Raw genomic sequence first — 14,777 nt, 5'->3', positions numbered from 1 at the left:
CATAATGTCATGTGATCCCGGCTTCTCATATCACTAATACAGTTCTCCATTCCCTCGCATTGCTCTGTCACCATTTATTGTCACTTTCCTGTCTCTCTTTCATGTCTCTGCTCTCTAATACAGTTCCCCATTCTCTCACATTGCTGTGTCACCATTTACTGTCACTTTCCTGTCTCTCTCTCTCTTTCATGTCTCTGCTCTCTAATACAGTTCCCCATTCTCTCGCATTGCTCTGTCACCTCTTACTGTCACTTTCCTGTCTCTCTCATGTCTCTGCTCTCTAATACAGTTCTCCATTCCCTCGCATTGCTCTGTCACCATTTACTGTCACTTTCCTGTCTCTCTCTCTTTCATGTCTCTGCTCTCTAATACAGTTCCCCATTCCCTCGCATTGCTCTGTCACCATTTCCTGTCACTTTCCTGTCTCTCTCTCATATCTCTGCTCTCTAATACAGTTCCCCATTCCCTCGCATTACTCTGTCACCTCTTACGGTCACTTTCATGTCTCTGCTCTCTAATACAGTTCACCATTCCCTCGCATTGCTGTCACCTCTTACTGTCACTTTCCTGTCTCTCTCTCTCTTTCATGTCTCTGCTCTCTAATACAGTTCCCATTCCCTCGCATTGCTGTCACCTCTTACTGTCACTTTCCTGTCTCTCTCTCTCTTTCATGTCTCTGCTCTCTAATACAGTTCCCATTCCCTCGCATTGCTCTGTCACCTCTTACTGTCACTTTCCTGTCTCTCACTTCTTTTTCCTCTGCCTCCTGTTTGTTATTTTACCCTGCGTTCCTCTGGTCCTCTCCCGTCCCCTCTTACCTTATCTGGCTCCCATATCCTCTCTCTCACCTCATTCCTCCATCTCTCTTGCAGTGAAATTTATGTTTGAGGTGCCAGAGAGTTTCCTGCAGCAATTAAAGGAGCTGAGCGGATTATTCAGTGGTCACATTGCAGGTGAGATCATGACGTCCCCCCTTACTAAGGTACTCGTGGTATTCCTGAGGGCCGGCACTGACTGTAATTCCTGTCTTCTGCCCAGTGTTTGCCACCAATAAACTCGCGAGTCTGGGGATGCAGGTGGCCTTGCAGGTTCTGCAGAGGAAATCGCCGTCCACCTGTGCGTCACTTTGTGATGATGTCATCAACTATTTGTCCTCCAGGAATTCTTCCAGCGATGGCAGGTGAGAGAACAGCAGGCCTTGTGGTACATTGAGCCTGATCATCTGTGGGTTGGTTATCCATAACGTTGTATCGCAATGGGGCTTATTCACAAAAGCTGTGTAAATAATGTATCTTGCAATTGAGCAGCCGCCATCAGAATTTGGAAAGAACAATATTTAGACTTTAATGTCTCCCATTTACATTGTTACCAAACTACACCATTCATGGTGCTCTGCAAGCCTAGGTGTATCTCCGGAACAACGGACGTTCCAGTGATTTATTTATCTTTCCTGGTTCTATATTACCTCTTCCATAACCTGATAGAAGCCATGTACAAATTCCATAGGGCTGATGTCTCCGGGTAAGTCCTCTATTAATATTTGCTACCTCTCTCAGCTCCCTCTTGGTCTTCCTGAAGGATGAGACCAGCAGCCGCCTCCTGGAGAGAATTTTGGAAGTGTCTGAGAAAAAACAACTCCGCCGTCTCTTTAAAACCCACTTTAAAGGCCAGCTTCAGGCTCTGGCCGCCCACCCCATTGGCAACTACACTGTGCAAAGACTTGTCTGTGCCACCCAGACCAAGAAACTGGTAAGCATCTAGTTAATGCTAGGGTGAGGGAGTTGCAAGACTCCAAGATAGCCTTCTACTGGTAACATTGAGGTTCCACTCAGGAAATGATCCTTCTATTTATATTTATAAGAACATAGGTTGGTTGACATTGTCCTGTGTGTTGGGTCATCTCCTGAGTCCTAGAAACAGGGTCTTGTCTACGTTGGACGGCGTCTGGTTACTCCTCGCAATGGGCAAACGGCTGCATCTCATTCACGTGTCACCGTGATCATGTTGCTCGACGTTTGTCCATGCCTGGATCTCCTCATTGCCCACAGCTGTCTGTATAAAGGAACTTTCATGACCACATCCTTGGTAAAATGACTTGTGTTCTCCTCCAGTTCTCGACGTTGTTTGATGAATTGTCACCGGCGATAGAGGACGTTTTGGCCAAAGGTCACATGGGGATTATCACAACCCTGGCAGAGACTTGTAAGAGGCTTCAGAGTTACCAGGCGGAGCTCGTTTCCCAACTCATGGAGGTGCGTGTCCAGAATATAGCACATATTTCTCTATCGTCCTAGTGGATGCTGGGGTTCCTGAAAGGACCATGGGGAATAGCGGCTCCGCAGGAGACAGGGCACAAAAAGTAAAGCTTTAGGATCAGGTGGTGTGCACTGGCTCCTCCCCCTATGACCCTCCTCCAAGCCTCAGTTAGATTTTTGTGCCCGGCCGAGAAGGGTGCAATCTAGGTGGCTCTCCTAAAGAGCTGCTTAGAAAAGTTTAGCTTAGGTTTTTTATTTTACAGTGAGTCCTGCTGGCAACAGGATCACTGCAACGAGGGACTTAGGGGAGAAGAAGTGAACTCACCTGCGTGCAGGATGGATTGGCTTCTTTGGCTACTGGACATTAGCTCCAGAGGGACGATCACAGGTACAGCCTGGATGGTCACCGGAGCCTCGCCGCCGGCCCCCTTGCAGATGCTGAAACAAGAAGAAGGTCCAGAATCGGCGGCATGAAGACTCCTCAGTCTTCTTAAGGTAGCGCACAGCACTGCAGCTGTGCGCCATTTCCTCTCAGCACACTTCACACGGCAGTCACTGAGGGTGCAGGGCGCTGGGAGGGGGGCGCCCTGGGAGGCAATGAAAACCTATTTTTGGCTAAAAATACCTCACATATAGCCTCCGGGGGCTATATGGAGATATTTAACCCCTGCCAGAATCCGTTAAGAGCGGGAGACGAGGCCGCCGAAAAAGGGGCGGGGCCTATCTCCTCAGCACACAGCGCCATTTTCCCTCACAGAAAGGCTGGAGGGAAGGCTCCCAGGCTCTCCCCTGCACTGCACTACAGAAACAGGGTTAAAACAGAGAGGGGGGGCACTAATTTGGCGTTAGAAATATATAAAAAAGATGCTATAAGGGAAAACACTTATATAAGGTTGTCCCTATATAATTATAGCGTTTTTGGTGTGTGCTGGCAAACTCTCCCTCTGTCTCTCCAAAGGGCTAGTAGGTCCTGTCCTCTATCAGAGCATTCCCTGTGTGTGTGCTGTGTGTCGGTACGTGTGTGTCGACATGTATGAGGACGATGTTGGTGAGGAGGCGGAGCAATTGCCTGTAATGGTGATGTCACTCTCTAGGGAGTCGACACCGGAATGGATGGCTTATTTAGGGAATTACGTGATAATGTCAACACGCGCCAAGGTCGGTTGACGACATGAGACGGCCGACAAACAATTAGTACCGGTCCAGACGTCTCAAAAACACCGTCAGGGGTTTTAAAACGCCCGTTTACTTTAGTCGGTCGACACAGACACAGACAGGGACACTGAATCCAGTGTCGACGGTGAATAAACAAACGTATTCCTTATTAGGGCCACACGTTAAGGGCAATGAAGGAGGTGTTACATATTTCTGATACTACAAGTACCACAAAAGAGGGTATTATGTGGGATGTGAAAAAACTACCGTAGTTTTTCCTGAATCAGATAAATTAAATGAAGTGTGTGATGATGCGTGGGTTCCCCCCGATAGAAAATATGGGCGGTATACCCTTTCCCGCCAGAAGTTAGGGCGCGTTGGGAAACACCCCTTAGGGTGGATAAGGCGCTCACACGCTTATCAGAACAAGTGGCGGTACCGTCTATAGATAGGGCCGTCCTCAAGGAGCCAGCTGACAGGAGGCTGGAAAATATCATAAAAAGTATATACACACATACTGGTGTTATACTGCGACCAGCGATCGCCTCAGCCTGGATGTGCAGAGCTGGGGTGGCTTGGTCGGATTCCCTGACTAAAAATATTGATACCCTTGACAGGGACAGTATTTTATTGACTATAGAGCATTTAAAGGATGCATTTTCTATATATGCGAGATGCACAGAGGGATATTTGCACTCTGGCATCAAGAGTAAGTGCGATGTCCATATCTGCCAGAAGATGTTTATGGACACGACAGTGGTCAGGTGATGCAGATTCCAAACGGCACAAAGGTGTATTGCCGTATAAAGGAAGAGGAGTTATTTGGGGTCGGTCCATCGGACCTGGTGGCCACGGCAACTGCTGGAAAATCCACCGTTTTTACCCTAAGTCACATCTCTGCAGAAAAAGACACCGTCTTTTCAGCTTCAGTCCTTTCGTCCCTATAAGAGTCATATCTGCCCAGGGATAGAGGAAAGGGAAGAAGACTGCAGCAGGCAGCCCATTCCCAGGAACAGAAGCGTTCCACCGCTTCTGACAAGCTCTCAGCATGACGCTGAGACCGTACAGGACCCCTGGATCCTACAAGTAGTATCCCAGGGGTACAGTTTGGAATGTCGAGACGTTTCCCCTGCGCAGGCTCCTGAAGTCTGCTTTACCAAGGTCTCCCTCCGACAAGGAGGCAGTATGGAAAAAAATTCACAAGCTGTATTCCCAGCAGGTGATAATCAAATTACCCCTCCTACAACAAGGAAAGGGGTATTATTCCACACTATATTGTGGTACTGAAGCCAGAAGGCTAGGTGAGACCTATTCTAAATCTAAAAAAATTTGAACACTTACAAAGGTTCAAATCAAGATGGAGTCACTCAGAGCAGTGATAACGAACCGGGAAGAAGGGGACTATATGGTGTCCCGAGACATCAGGGATGCTTACCTCCATGTCCCAAATTTGCCCTTATCACTAAGGGTACCTCAGGTTCGTGGTACAGAACTGTCACTATCAGTTTCAGACGCTGCCGTTTGGATTGTCCACGGCACCCCGGGTCTTTACCAAGGTAATGGCCGAAATGATGGTTCTTCTTCGAAGAAAAGGCGTCTTAATTATCCCTTACTTGGACGATCTCCTGATAAGGGCAAAGTCCAGGGAACAGTTGGAGGTCGGAGTAGCACTATCTCGGATACTGTTACAACAGCAGGGGTGGATTCTAAATATTCCAAAATCGCAGCTGATCCCGACAACAAGTCTCCTGTGCTTAGGGATGATTCTGGACACAGTCCAGAAAAAGGTGTTTCTCCCGGAAGAGAAAGCCAGGGAGTTATCCGAGCTAGTCAGGAACCTCCTAAAATCAGTGCATCATTGCACAAGGGCCATGGTAAAAAATGGTGACTTCCTTCGAAGCAATTCCAGTCGGCAGATTTCATGCAAGAACTTTTCAGTGGGATCTGCTGGACAAATGGTCCGGATCGCATCTTCAGATGCATCAGCGGATAACCCTATATCCAAGGACAAGGGTGTCTCTCCTGTGGTGGTTACAGAGTGCTCATCTTCTAGAGGGCCGCAGATTCGGCATTCAGTTTTGGATGTTGGTGACCACGGAGGCCAGCCCGAGAGGCTGGGGAGCAGTCACACAAGGAAAAAATTTCCAGGGAGTGTGATCAAGTCTGGAGATTTTTCTCCACATAAATATACTGGAGCTAAGGGCAATTTACAATGCTCTAAGCTTAGCAAGACCTCTGCTTCAAGGTCAGCCGGTATTGATCCAGTGGGATAAAACATCACGGCAGTCGCCCACGTAAATAGACAGGGCGGCACAAGAAGCAGGAGGGCAGTGGCAAAAACTGCAAGGACTTTTCGCTGGGCGGAAAAATCATGTGATAGCACTGTCAGCAGTGTTTCATTCCGGGAATGGAAACTGGGAAGCAGACTTCCTCAGTAGGCACGACCTCCACCCGGCAGAGTGGGAACTTCATGGGGAAGTTTTCCACATGATTGTAAACCGTTGGGAATTACCAAAGGTGGACATGATGGCGTCCCGTCTGAACAAAAAACGGGACAGGTATTGCGCCAGGTTAAGAGACCCTCAGGCAATAGCTGTGGACGTTCTGGTAACACCGTCGGTGTACCAGTCGGTGTATGTGTTCCATCCTCTGCTTTTCATACCTAAGGTACTGAGAATTATAAGACGTAGAGGAGTAAGAACTATACTCATGGCTCCGGATTGGCCAAGAAGGACTTGGTACCCGGAACTTCAAGAGATGCTCACAGAGGACTTATGGCCTCTGCCGCTAAGAAGGGACTTGTTTCAGCAAGTACCATGTCTGTTCCAAGACTTACCGCGGCTGCGTTTGACGGCATGGCGGTGGAACGCCGGATCCTAAGGGAAAAGGCATTCAGGAAGAGGTCATTCCTACCCTGGTCAAAGCCAGAAAGGAGGTGACCGCACAACATTATCACCACATGTGGCGAAAATATGTTGCGTGGTGTGAGGCCAGGAAGGCCCCACGAAGAAATTTCAACTCGGTCGATTCCTGCATTTCCTGCAAACAGGAGTGTCTATGGGCCTCAAATTGGGGTCCATTAAGGTTCAAATTTCGGCCCTGTCGATTTTTCTTCCAGAAAGAATTGGCTTCAGTTCCTGAAGTCCAGAAGTTTGTCAAGGGAGTATTGCATATACAACCCCCTTTTGTGCCTCCAGTGGCACTGTGGGATCTCAACGTAGTTCTGGGATTCCTCAAAACACATTGGTTTAAAACCAGTCAAATCTGTGGATTTGAAGCATCTCACATGAAAAGTGAACATGCTCTTGGACCTGGCCTGGACCAGGCGAGTGTCAAATTGGTGTTTTTTTTCTCAAAAAAGCCCATATCTGTTTGTCCATTCGGACAGGGCAGAGCTGCGGACTCGTCCCCAGTTCTCTCCCTAAGGTGGTGTCAGTGTTTCACCTGAACCAGCTTATTGTGGTGTCTTGCGCCTACTAGGGACTTGGAGGACTCCAAGTTGCTAGATGTGGTCAGGGCCCTGAAAATATAGGTTCCAGGACGGCTGGAGTCAGGAAAACTGACTTGCTGTTATCCTGTATGCACCCAACAAACTGGGTGCTCTTGCTTCTAAGCAGACTTTTGCTAGTTGGATGTGTAATACAATTCAGCTTGCACATTCTGTGGCAGGCCTGCCACAGCCAAAATATGTAAATGCCCATTCCACAAGGAAGGTGGGCTCATCTTGGGCGGCTGCCCGAGGGGTCTCGGCTTTACAACTTTGCCGAGCGGCTATTTAGTCAGGGGCAAACACGTTTGTAAAATCCTACAAATTTGATACCCTGGCTAAGGAGGACCTGGAGTTCTCTCATTCGGTGCTGCAGAGTCATCCGCACTCTCCCGCCCGTTTGGGAGCTTTGGTATAATCCCCATGGTCCTTTCAGGAACCCCAGCATCCACTAGGACGATAGAGAAAATAAGAATTTACTTACCGATAATTCTATTTCTCGGAGTCCGTAGTGGATGCTGGGCGCCCATCCCAAGTACGGATTATCTGCATTACTTGTACATAGTTACAAAAATCGGGTTATTATTTGTTGTGAGCCATCTTTTCAGAGGCTCCGCTGTTATCATACTGTTAACTGGGTTCAGATCACAGGTTGTACAGTGTGATTGGTGTGGCTGGTATGAGTCTTACCCGGGATTCATAAATCCTTCCTTATTGTGTACGCTCGTCCGGGCACAGTATCCTAACTGAGGCTTGGAGGAGGGTCATAGGGGGAGGAGCCAGTGCACACCACCTGATCCTAAAGCTTTACTTTTTGTGCCCTGTCTCCTGCGGAGCCGCTATTCCCCATGGTCCTTTCAGGAACCCCAGCATCCACTACGGACTCCGAGAAATAGAATTATCGGTAAGTAAATTCTTATTTTCCTATATATCTACCGATGTTAAGTAGTGTTCCTAACTCCGCAGGCCTTCCACTGCGCTGCTCCAGTCTCTCGCCGTGTTGCTTGCGTGCCGCTGTTCCTCTCTCTGCTGGCCTACGAGGTTTATTACAAGATCGAGGAAGAGGAGGAGCCGTCTGAACACAAAGTAAGTCGCTGAAAACGTTTCTGTAGTGTTAATGCTGTGCACCATTGGTCACTTTAGTCATGTGACACAAATGGACGGGGCCTGTTTAGTGCACTGCAACTTATTCTTACCGCTGCCTGTATTACTCTATTGCCATGTTGGAGCCAATAAGCAGCATCCGCTGTTCTGTGTCTCTTGTTTAGGAGAACGCGGAGATAAAACTGGAGTCGGTGAACTATCATGGCTCCTTACTGGTTCAGCACCTACTCCATTTTGAAAATCCCACTCAGATTCTGCACAGTTTGGCGAGTATGACTGAAGCCGACCTCCAGACGGTGGCTTGTAGCCAGTCCGGAAGCCACATATTCAATGCCCTTCTCAGCAGCTCCACCATAACGGAGAAACAAAGGAAGAAGGTCCTGTGGAAGCTGAGGGTAAGATCACAGCTCTGGTCCCTCAGAGGTGTTTCTCCCCAGCTGAGCACAGGCACTCAGGGGGAAGTGACTGGTACTTTATCTTTCATGAACCTGCCCCTATGTAGTTTTAAGGTAGAAAATGTGCCCAGGGGGAGCTCTGGTTAATGAAGCGCCCAGCATGGTAATTAATAAGCTGGCCAGTGCCCTGCCCCTTCACCATTACCCCCTTCCCCCCCTTGGTGGTACATGCACCACTTGGTGAGTCACTGTACAGAAGTAAAGCTCTGCTCAGCTTGTTGATTAGCATAATAGTCAGGCAAATTAGCATATTAGTCACTCCAATGGCCAGGCCCCCTCCTGAAGAAACATATGAAACTTTAATAATAAAATAATAATATAGTAAATTAAAACACAAACCTCTCTCTCTCTCTTCTCCGAGCACTGTACAGTTTGACAGTGATGGGGAACCTTTGGCCCTCTAGTTGTTGAACTACACATACCAGCATGCCCTGCTACAGTTTTGCTCCTTGGCTATGCTAAAACTGTTGCAGGGTATGCTCGGATGTGTAGTTCAGCAACAGCTGGAGTGGCAAAGGTTTCCCATCACTGGTTTATGAGGTTCTATGCATTCTGGAAAAGCTTCAACATATAATTACATAACATGTGAAAAGTTGGTTGTAGCGGCCAATCCAATTTAAGCTCCCAGGTTTGTAGAGCAAATTCAGAATGAAAGCAAATATCTCATTGGTTGCTAAGGAATAAACCATGGTTCTCCTGACCACTGACTCTTAAATGTTGTTTGGGTTATGGCTATTAAGTCTAACCATTCAGTAACAATCAGATGTATTTATTTAGAATCCCCAGTGATCTACATTTTACATTGACCTACACTGCCGATCATTGGTGTAAGACTAGCGGCTACTATTAAGATTATGTCTGTCTGTGGCTGACCTCTTGATATAACAGAGAACACATGTCTGTCACCGTTTCTTGCAGGCTCACTCTATGGAGTTGGCGTGTAACAAGTACGGAAGCCGCGTGCTGGACCGTGTCTGGAATGTGTCGACCATGGGAGTTAAAGAAGAGATCGCTCAGATACTGGGTAAGAATGCGGCTATGGCTCCAGGCAGAGATAAAGGGGAAAAAAAGCTAAAAGATTAAATAAGAATATATATAGACGAGAAGCTGCCGGGTGTTTCCTATGTCGGTGGAAGAACAGCTCTGTGCCTGGTTTTGGAAAGGCTGCAGGCTTTGTATTACTGCACATTTGCTATTATAGTAACATAAGGGAGTCTGTTGGTTGGATGTGATGCATGAAGTTCATGTGTGTTTGGCTGCTTTAGGGTGGAGGTCATTGTAGAAGCTCACTTGATACGCCGCACAGGACAGCTGGATTATGCACTGAGCGCATAGTTGGGGCCACACAGTGCGTATAAGGGGCTTTCTTCACCACCCGCCTGAGACGCTTCCACAAATCAGTGTTCGTGGGTACACCTTGTTGTGACACCGCTAACGGGGTGGTGCGCCCCTGAAGGGGCTGTGGCCTCACCATGTTGGAGTTGTGGCTGCACCTCTTTGGGAGGTCCGGTGGCCTGTTACTTTGTATTCGCCCCCTTTTCTGCACCTCCACACACATACTGTCACCTTTCTCTACCAAACCATCCACATAGGCGGAAATCAAAGGGGGGGTTGCCCGTTGCATCAACGACCTACATTAGTGACAGAATCTTTCCGACATTTACTAATTTAATTCCCCTCTCTTGCAGTTGAAAGACTCCGTGAGCTGCAGAATGACCCCATCGGACACCACATCGCCCGCAACTTTGCTCTGACTCACTTTGTGAAACGGCGGAAGGACTGGCAGGAGCACCAGCAAGCTGAGAACAAACGCCGTAAGCTGTTCGCCGACATCCTGGATGACTGAGGAGATGGCTGGTGGTGGCCTCCAAATGCCCAGGACTCTTGTTATAATGTAGCACCTAGCCAGTCATCACCAGTGAGCAGAGTATGATATACTTGCCTTGTCCACCATTCGCTGGTCATCTGACTCCCTGGTCCACATGACACGTTCTCCCACCTTACCTTCGATACACAGTCCTAAATGTGTTTCTATCAATGGGACTTCTAGAACTTGGACTGGGAGAAGTTTTGATGGAGGAGCTTTGATGTTAGAAGGCTCCGACACACGGGTTAGGTATAACTTCCCATAAGTCCACACTTGGGGTTTTAGATGTTTTCTGTCCTGGCCCTGAGAGGAGTCACATTGGCCTCATTGTTATGTTCTGGACTGGTGACAATCCCATGTTGGGAGGAGACCAGTTCCTCTGTTAACATCTGTTGATGGTTATTTCAGGATTTTGGTGGAGCAGTCTGGTTCTTTGTGTTTAGCCGTTAAATCTCCTGAGAACTAATTGTGCTCCCAAAATGTTCACATTTCTTTGTACATAACATCCAACCGTTCCGTGTATAGGACTTGTGCAAAAGGAATTTGAACTTTGTTCGTAATAAAATATTTTATCTAAGTTTCTATGTTAGTTGACTTACGTTCTTTCTGAAATACTGCTATTTTACCATTTGGGTTCTGTAGTACACTCAGCCATCCGGCTGTAAGTGGTTCACACCAGGGTGTCTGGCTGACTGAATCACTGTAGTTCATTTTATCCAGTAGCTATTTCCAGAAGGTCTTTATAAGGTGATGCAATAGTACAAAGTGTTACCAACAACACATGCGTTGATCAATCTGAAGGAAATTAGTAAATGAAAGCTAATGTCTAATTCAACTGGCGGCCAGCGGCCTGTGTCTATGGCCCGAGCTCAGTGCCCCATGCTGACATATTCTCTGGTAGATTATAAAGAAGACAAACACAGTGGTAGCAGCTTGATCAGAGAATGAGTCCATGCCTCGTGACCTCCTCTGTACAGCGCAGGGAGGTCACAGATCACATGTTCTTCCTCTATTGGCTCTGGCTGAGCTTGTTCGTGTTTATAGTGTGGTACTGGTGAGGGGCATGTGTGTGCAGGCATGAGGGGCAGGACCGAGGGTCAATGGGGGCTTATGTGGAGGTTTATAGGCATATGTAGAGGTCTGGGGGTGCATGTGGGGGATTTTAGAGTTTGTGTGGGGTTTTTTGTGGCGAGAGAAGGTTTGAGGGCATGTGGGGCAGTTTTGGAGCTAGTGGGAAGTCTGGCGAATATTGTGGAAATTTGGAGTATATGGGGGCATTTTGGGATGAGTAATGTAGGGATGCCAAGGTCATATTAGGGTTGTGTTTTTTCCCCTGATATTTAGGATAAAGTGCAGTCCTTTGGAAGGTTGGAAAAACACCTGTGTGGTCCTTGAGGTACAGATTGGGTTGCTCATCTACACACAGACCATGGTGGATATATGGGGTGACATGGTGGACAGCAGTGCTGAAGACCACTGGAGCCAGAGAAATAGGTTTCATAGATATAACGATCACACCATAGGACCTTGGGCCTAATTCAGACCTGACCGCAACAGCAAACTTTCTTTTTCATCCACTAGGGGTCACTGGAGTACTCTTGGGATATGGACGGGCTTCCGTAGGAACAGCACTGAATATTTAAATTCAGTAACACTCCACCCCTCCATATCCCCGAGCACATCTCAGTGTTTTTTCTGTGCTGAACGTGGCAACACCTGAATAACTGAAGTCACGGTTTTTTGAAGAAACTTTTATTTTTTCTTTTTATTTTTATTTTTTCTACTATTTGGACACATCCCTTTCCCCCTTCCAAAAGGCAGGGTCAGGGATAGTGCAGCTGCTGATAGCAGCACGGGCGTGTCGGGCCTCTCTGAAAGAGCTCCCTCACAGCCCACACATCCTCCTGCACAGGCTGGCCGGCGCTTGTTTAAGAAGCCCCGTCGGAGCCTCCGCACGTCTGCAGGAGTAAGGTATGTGAAACGGGGCGGTCAGCTCCCGCTGCCGCCCCAACGTGGGGGTACATAGTGCTTGGTGACGCCGCTGATCTCCCCTCTCAGGCGCCGCACGTTCGGCCACAGACCTCCGTGCAGGCACCGCGGCTCTCCCCTCTCAGGCGCCCGCACGTTCGGCCACAGACCTCCGTGCAGGCACCGCGGCTCTCCCCGCTCAGGCGCCCGCACGTTCGGCCACAGACCTCCGTGCAGGCACCTCTGATCGACTCTCACAGGCCGCCGGCCGCCGCAGCGCTAGCTTGATTAGCTGACGCTATTATACAGGAGCCCACCGCTGGGAAACACGAGGCACATAGCGCTCTACGATACCCGCTGGGGGCCCACACGCTGCGCTGCCGCTGTACTAAGTTAAAAGAGCAGGCAGCCATTACAGGGGGGACAAATAATAATGAAGCAGAGAAATACTGCAGCAGCAGATAAGAGGCTGCAGGGATTGTTACAGTATAATCAGTGAATGTAACCAGCACTAGGATTATATGTATAAGTTAGCAGGGCAGCCATTTTTAACCATGCTTCCTGTGTCTTCCTGCTGTGATTCCAGAACGTTCCAGTACTACATCTCTACTCCACCGGAGGCGCAGGGGTGTTAGTGGGAATTTGGGATCACATTTCATAGTACTGGCCACGTGTACTGCACTGGGCCAGATATATATACAGAGACACCTTATTGCTATTTTACTGAGTCGTGCAGGTGTCTGTTTTTTGTGTATTGTATTGTCTGTCGCCATAATGAGTAAGGCACCAGCAAAAACTAAAAAGCATATTTGCAAAGTATGTGGCAGTGTGTTACCGGATGCATCTACCACATGTAAAGTATGTTTTGTGGATTCCGTTCAGAATACCATTTCTGCTCCGGTTTTACAACCAATTTCCTCACCGGACCCTCCGTGGGGTATGTTAGTAAATGTACTGGAGAGATTTCAGACAGAAATGACCGCGGCTCGTCTGGAGCGAGAAACGTTAAGATCTGAGTCTAGGGTGAGACCGCCAGATCTACCGGAGGCGTCTCAGCCTTGCGTAAGGTCCAAATCCATTTTGGGCAAACGGGATAATTTTCATATGTCTTATGATTTTCCAGTGTCTGCTATGTTGCATTCTGACGATTCCATGCCAGACCTCACGGAACACGATGAGGGTGAGGAAGGCGAAGTGGAGTCAGATAACGAGGATGTTAACAGTTCCGGCATTGATGATCTCATCAGAGCGGTACGGCAGTCTCTAAGGTTTCCTGAAGCTGAGCAGCCTCTCACCAATGATCAGGTCGTATTTACTAAACGACGGAAGACGCCAGTAAGTTTTCCTGTGTCGGATTCTCTAAATCAGATGTTAGTAGAAACACGACAGAATCCAGATAAACGGTTTTCTATACCTCGCAGATTTAAGTCTAGTTATCCGTTTCCAGACTCGGTAACGTGTACATGGGAGAATCCACCAATAGTTGATTCTTCAGTGTCAAAGCTTACCAAGAAATTAACCATACCAGTGCCAGCAGCTACTACGCTTAAAGATCCTTCAGATCGCAAGATAGAAACTATGCTAAAAACCATGTATGTAGCAGCAGGTGTGATGCTAAGACCTGGATTGGTTGGCATTTGGGTAACTAAGGCGCTCATAATATGGCTTACAGAACTCAAATCTGCTTTACAGGACGAAAACCTGATAGTTCTGGTAAATCAAATGATTGAGGCTGTAGAGTATCTCTGTACAGCGTCTACTGACGTCTGTCAGCTCACTTCTCGTATTTCATCTTCGCTAGTTACGGCACGAAGAGCACTCTACCTGCGTACTTATCAAGCGGAGGCAGAGGTCAAACGAAGTATAGAGGCGTTGCCTTACGATGGCAAGAAGTTGTTTGGTCCAGAATTGGACGCATGGATTAAGGAGGCTACGGGAGGTAAGTCTGTTTTCTTACCATTGCCTCCACCTGCGCCAAGAAGAAGGTACGCTGGACCTTCGTTCAAATCCTTTAGACCTCAGCCCTTTCGAGGACGTGGCAGAGGATCAGCCATGCCTGCTAGACGTGGTCGAGGACGTGGTTTCCATCAAACCAACACAACTCGCCAAGACGCTAAGGTTACCGACAAGCCAGTGGCATGACGGGTTACCAGCCCATCTCGGTTCTCCAATTGTGGGAGCACGCCTTCAGACGTTCCATGGGGCGTGGTTCCACACATCCGCGGAGGGCTGGATTCGCAATTTAGTGTTAAAAGGTTACAAAATAGAGTTCGACTGTCTGCCGCCTCTGCGGTTTTTCAAGACAGGATTGCCTCTGTCGGACGACAAGAGGAGAGTTTTGCAAATTGCCATTCAGTCCTTACTGGATTCGGCAGTGTTGATTCCGGTCCCTGTACACCAACAGGGTCAGGGTTATTATTCAAGCCTGTTTGTGGTCCCGAAGCCGGATGGCTCAGTCAGACCAATATTGAACTTAAAGGGCCTCA

At 48.1% G+C, this 14,777-nt stretch overlaps 1 protein-coding gene across 2 annotated transcripts in view; it reads left to right on the top strand.

The window, feature by feature from the left end:
- NOP9 (NOP9 nucleolar protein) overlaps nt 1-10,905 on the top strand; it is a 38,507-nt gene extending 27,602 nt beyond the window's left edge. For both annotated transcript variants that reach the window (XM_063946959.1, XM_063946958.1), the window contains exons 4-11: nt 873-953; nt 1,039-1,180; nt 1,557-1,749; nt 2,112-2,252; nt 7,864-7,983; nt 8,166-8,396; nt 9,375-9,480; nt 10,145-10,905. In XM_063946959.1, coding sequence (XP_063803029.1) covers nt 873-953; nt 1,039-1,180; nt 1,557-1,749; nt 2,112-2,252; nt 7,864-7,983; nt 8,166-8,396; nt 9,375-9,480; nt 10,145-10,302 — 1,172 coding nt within the window. In that variant the 3' untranslated portion in view covers nt 10,303-10,905. The remainder of the gene's footprint in view (nt 1-872; nt 954-1,038; nt 1,181-1,556; nt 1,750-2,111; nt 2,253-7,863; nt 7,984-8,165; nt 8,397-9,374; nt 9,481-10,144) is intronic.
- The last annotated feature ends 3,872 nt before the right edge of the window (nt 10,906-14,777 follow it).

This window comes from Pseudophryne corroboree, chromosome 12 (assembly GCF_028390025.1).
Source record: "Pseudophryne corroboree isolate aPseCor3 chromosome 12, aPseCor3.hap2, whole genome shotgun sequence".
In the NCBI taxonomy this organism is placed as follows: domain Eukaryota; kingdom Metazoa; phylum Chordata; class Amphibia; order Anura; family Myobatrachidae; genus Pseudophryne; species Pseudophryne corroboree.
Note: the sequence above shows the minus strand (reverse complement) of the source record. Positions and strands in the feature narration are given on the sequence as shown.